This window comes from Rosa chinensis, chromosome 7 (assembly GCF_002994745.2).
Source record: "Rosa chinensis cultivar Old Blush chromosome 7, RchiOBHm-V2, whole genome shotgun sequence".
NCBI lineage: Eukaryota > Viridiplantae > Streptophyta > Magnoliopsida > Rosales > Rosaceae > Rosa > Rosa chinensis.
The window spans coordinates 19,747,806-19,750,000 of record NC_037094.1 but is presented as its reverse complement, the minus strand read 5'-3'; the positions used below and the strand labels follow the sequence as shown (position 1 = coordinate 19,750,000).

The window sequence follows — 2,195 nt, the reverse complement described above, 5'->3', positions numbered from 1 at the left end:
ATAGAGTGAACCTAGGAATTGTTCGTGATAGAATACATAAAACCAAAAAACTGATACCATTGCATAACCCCAACAAGCGCTAAACAACACGAAACAAATTGACTATTACATTTAACTTTCAATAAAATGGAAAATTGCAATACAGGAACAGAAAAGCCAGCATAACTGCCAAACCGGGTCCCTAAATCTGCAAATCATAATGTTAAATACCACCGGCCGGCGGCTTATAATTTAAATAACAAAGAAAGCGTCACATTCACATCAAGCCTTCCTAATCTGTAGTATTGCTTAATAGAGGCCAGAGGCCTGAAAAGGACAATACATAGCAAATTGTTGAACCAGCTTTCTCTTCTGTCTTTCTCTTTGGACTAGGAAAAATATTGATCTGTATACATCTAAGTCCCCCAAGATGTTTTTTAATTAGCTTGAAATAACACATGGTGTTGAGAATATATACATCCCACATAGGAAAAATGAGACCTTGCTTATGGGTTTATAAGGCTTTGTGTCACTTCATCCATTGCCAATTTGTTTTAGATGTGAACTTTAGATTACTTTATCATGGTTGATTCATTTCCTTCTCATTAATTAAGCTTTTAGATAAAAATAATTGCCGACATTAAAGCTCTAATACTGGAGGTAGATCCAAGAATATTAAAAAATTTGTATCCCATTCCGATCCCCTCATTTACAAAAAAGTTTGCAAACAAGCAATAGTAACCTCTATACGAAATTAAGCTTAATTTCCACTTATCTATCCTAATTAAACAGAGAGATCATTAATTAGGATACACAATTCATTTCACAAGGTATTATATCGATGCTATAGTTCGAAAGGCTTACAACCACTTTACAGAATCATATTTACAGTACGTTATAAAAACTATGCTTGCTGAATAGTCTACATATTCCCTTATCTCTCACAATCCTAGCAGTTTTTATCAAATAATTTTCTTGTCCTTGATGCTTTTACACATGGACAAGTCTTCCATTTGGACAACAACAGACCATTTATTGGTCCACTCTTGAGTACGTAATGGTATACAATTCTTTCCCAAAGAGCAATACAGCTTTAGTTCGAGGCATAGTTGTTGACGAGTGCCAAGGCATTGCTCGTCAGATGCGCAATTTTCAGTATTTTCCTCCGGACAACAGTCTCCATCCTCCCAGTCAATTTATGCTCATCAAAGCCATCCATGCAGGTGTCCTCATCAGTTAATGCAGCACTAACCCATGTTTGAATATCGCTAATTTGAAACGAGAAATTTCTCGAGCCTCTAACTGCATGACCCAATTCATCTATGGACATCCGGAGCTCATCCAAAGCGTCACTAACCTCCTCCACACAGTCGAGTGCAGCTGCAGTCTCTATAGGCTTCAGTCCATGAACCCTTGAACACCTGTTTATTACCACAGAAGTTGCTTTGGTGGCTGCAAGGGTCACATTGAGGGCGGTATAAGCTAGCACTTTCGGGTTGGTCTTGATTTTTCCTGCATAGATTGAGAGGGAGGTGTAGCACAATTTCGGATAGATTGTGACGCTGCATGATGTCTTTATGTACTCGATGTTTGCTTTGCAAGAAGATGCTGGGGCGGCTGTGCAGGGGCTTATGTGGTAAAGAAGCAACTGGAGAATAGGCAGAGCTAGCATAAGATGGCATTCCATCTCTCTCTCTCTCTCTCTCTCTCCTCTCTTGAAGACTTCCTTTCTTCCTTTTGAGAGATTGATGAATTTGTAGAGGAAGGCATGCCTAACATATATAGAAATTAGCTAAGCTAGTGGTTCCCACTTATGTGGAGCACAAGGTTAATACCGTTAATTTAAAGGAAAACTTTTGAAAATTTATCAGGAGAATCTATTCCCTCTCTGTTATAAATCATAAATCACAAATCACAAATCATTCACTGAATTGTTAAATCAATCCTCTAAAGTAGTAATGTTAGGAAAAAGGATGAAATTCTTATACCAAACTTCAACGATAATTACCACCACTTTGGACAGACAATGCATAAATTCACAAATGGCTGGTAAAGTGGTAATGTTAATTATATATAATTAAGCATAATTCAATCGTACACGTAACTAATGGAGGACTGAAGTGACACTTTGCAACTTGCCAACATGCCTCTTCAATTTTCTCTTGAATATTAAATATTTGATCGATATTGATTGATGTGTTGTGTTTCTGTTCAAC

At 37.3% G+C, this 2,195-nt stretch overlaps 1 protein-coding gene across 1 annotated transcript; it reads right to left on the bottom strand.

Annotated features, from left to right (window-relative positions):
• Nucleotides 1-783: 783 nt before the first annotated feature.
• Nucleotides 784-1,739, bottom strand: LOC112175298 (21 kDa protein). Its single transcript, XM_024312974.2, has one exon. It carries the CDS (start codon nt 1,664-1,666, stop codon nt 1,073-1,075), a length of 594 nt encoding a protein of 197 aa, XP_024168742.1. The 5' UTR covers nt 1,667-1,739; the 3' UTR covers nt 784-1,072.
• Between the last annotated feature and the right edge of the window lie 456 nt (nt 1,740-2,195).

Coding starts and splice junctions, on each gene's coding strand:
- LOC112175298 (XM_024312974.2), bottom strand. CDS start 1,666: ATGGAATGCCATCTTATGCTAGCTCTGCCTATTCTCCAGTTGCTTCTT.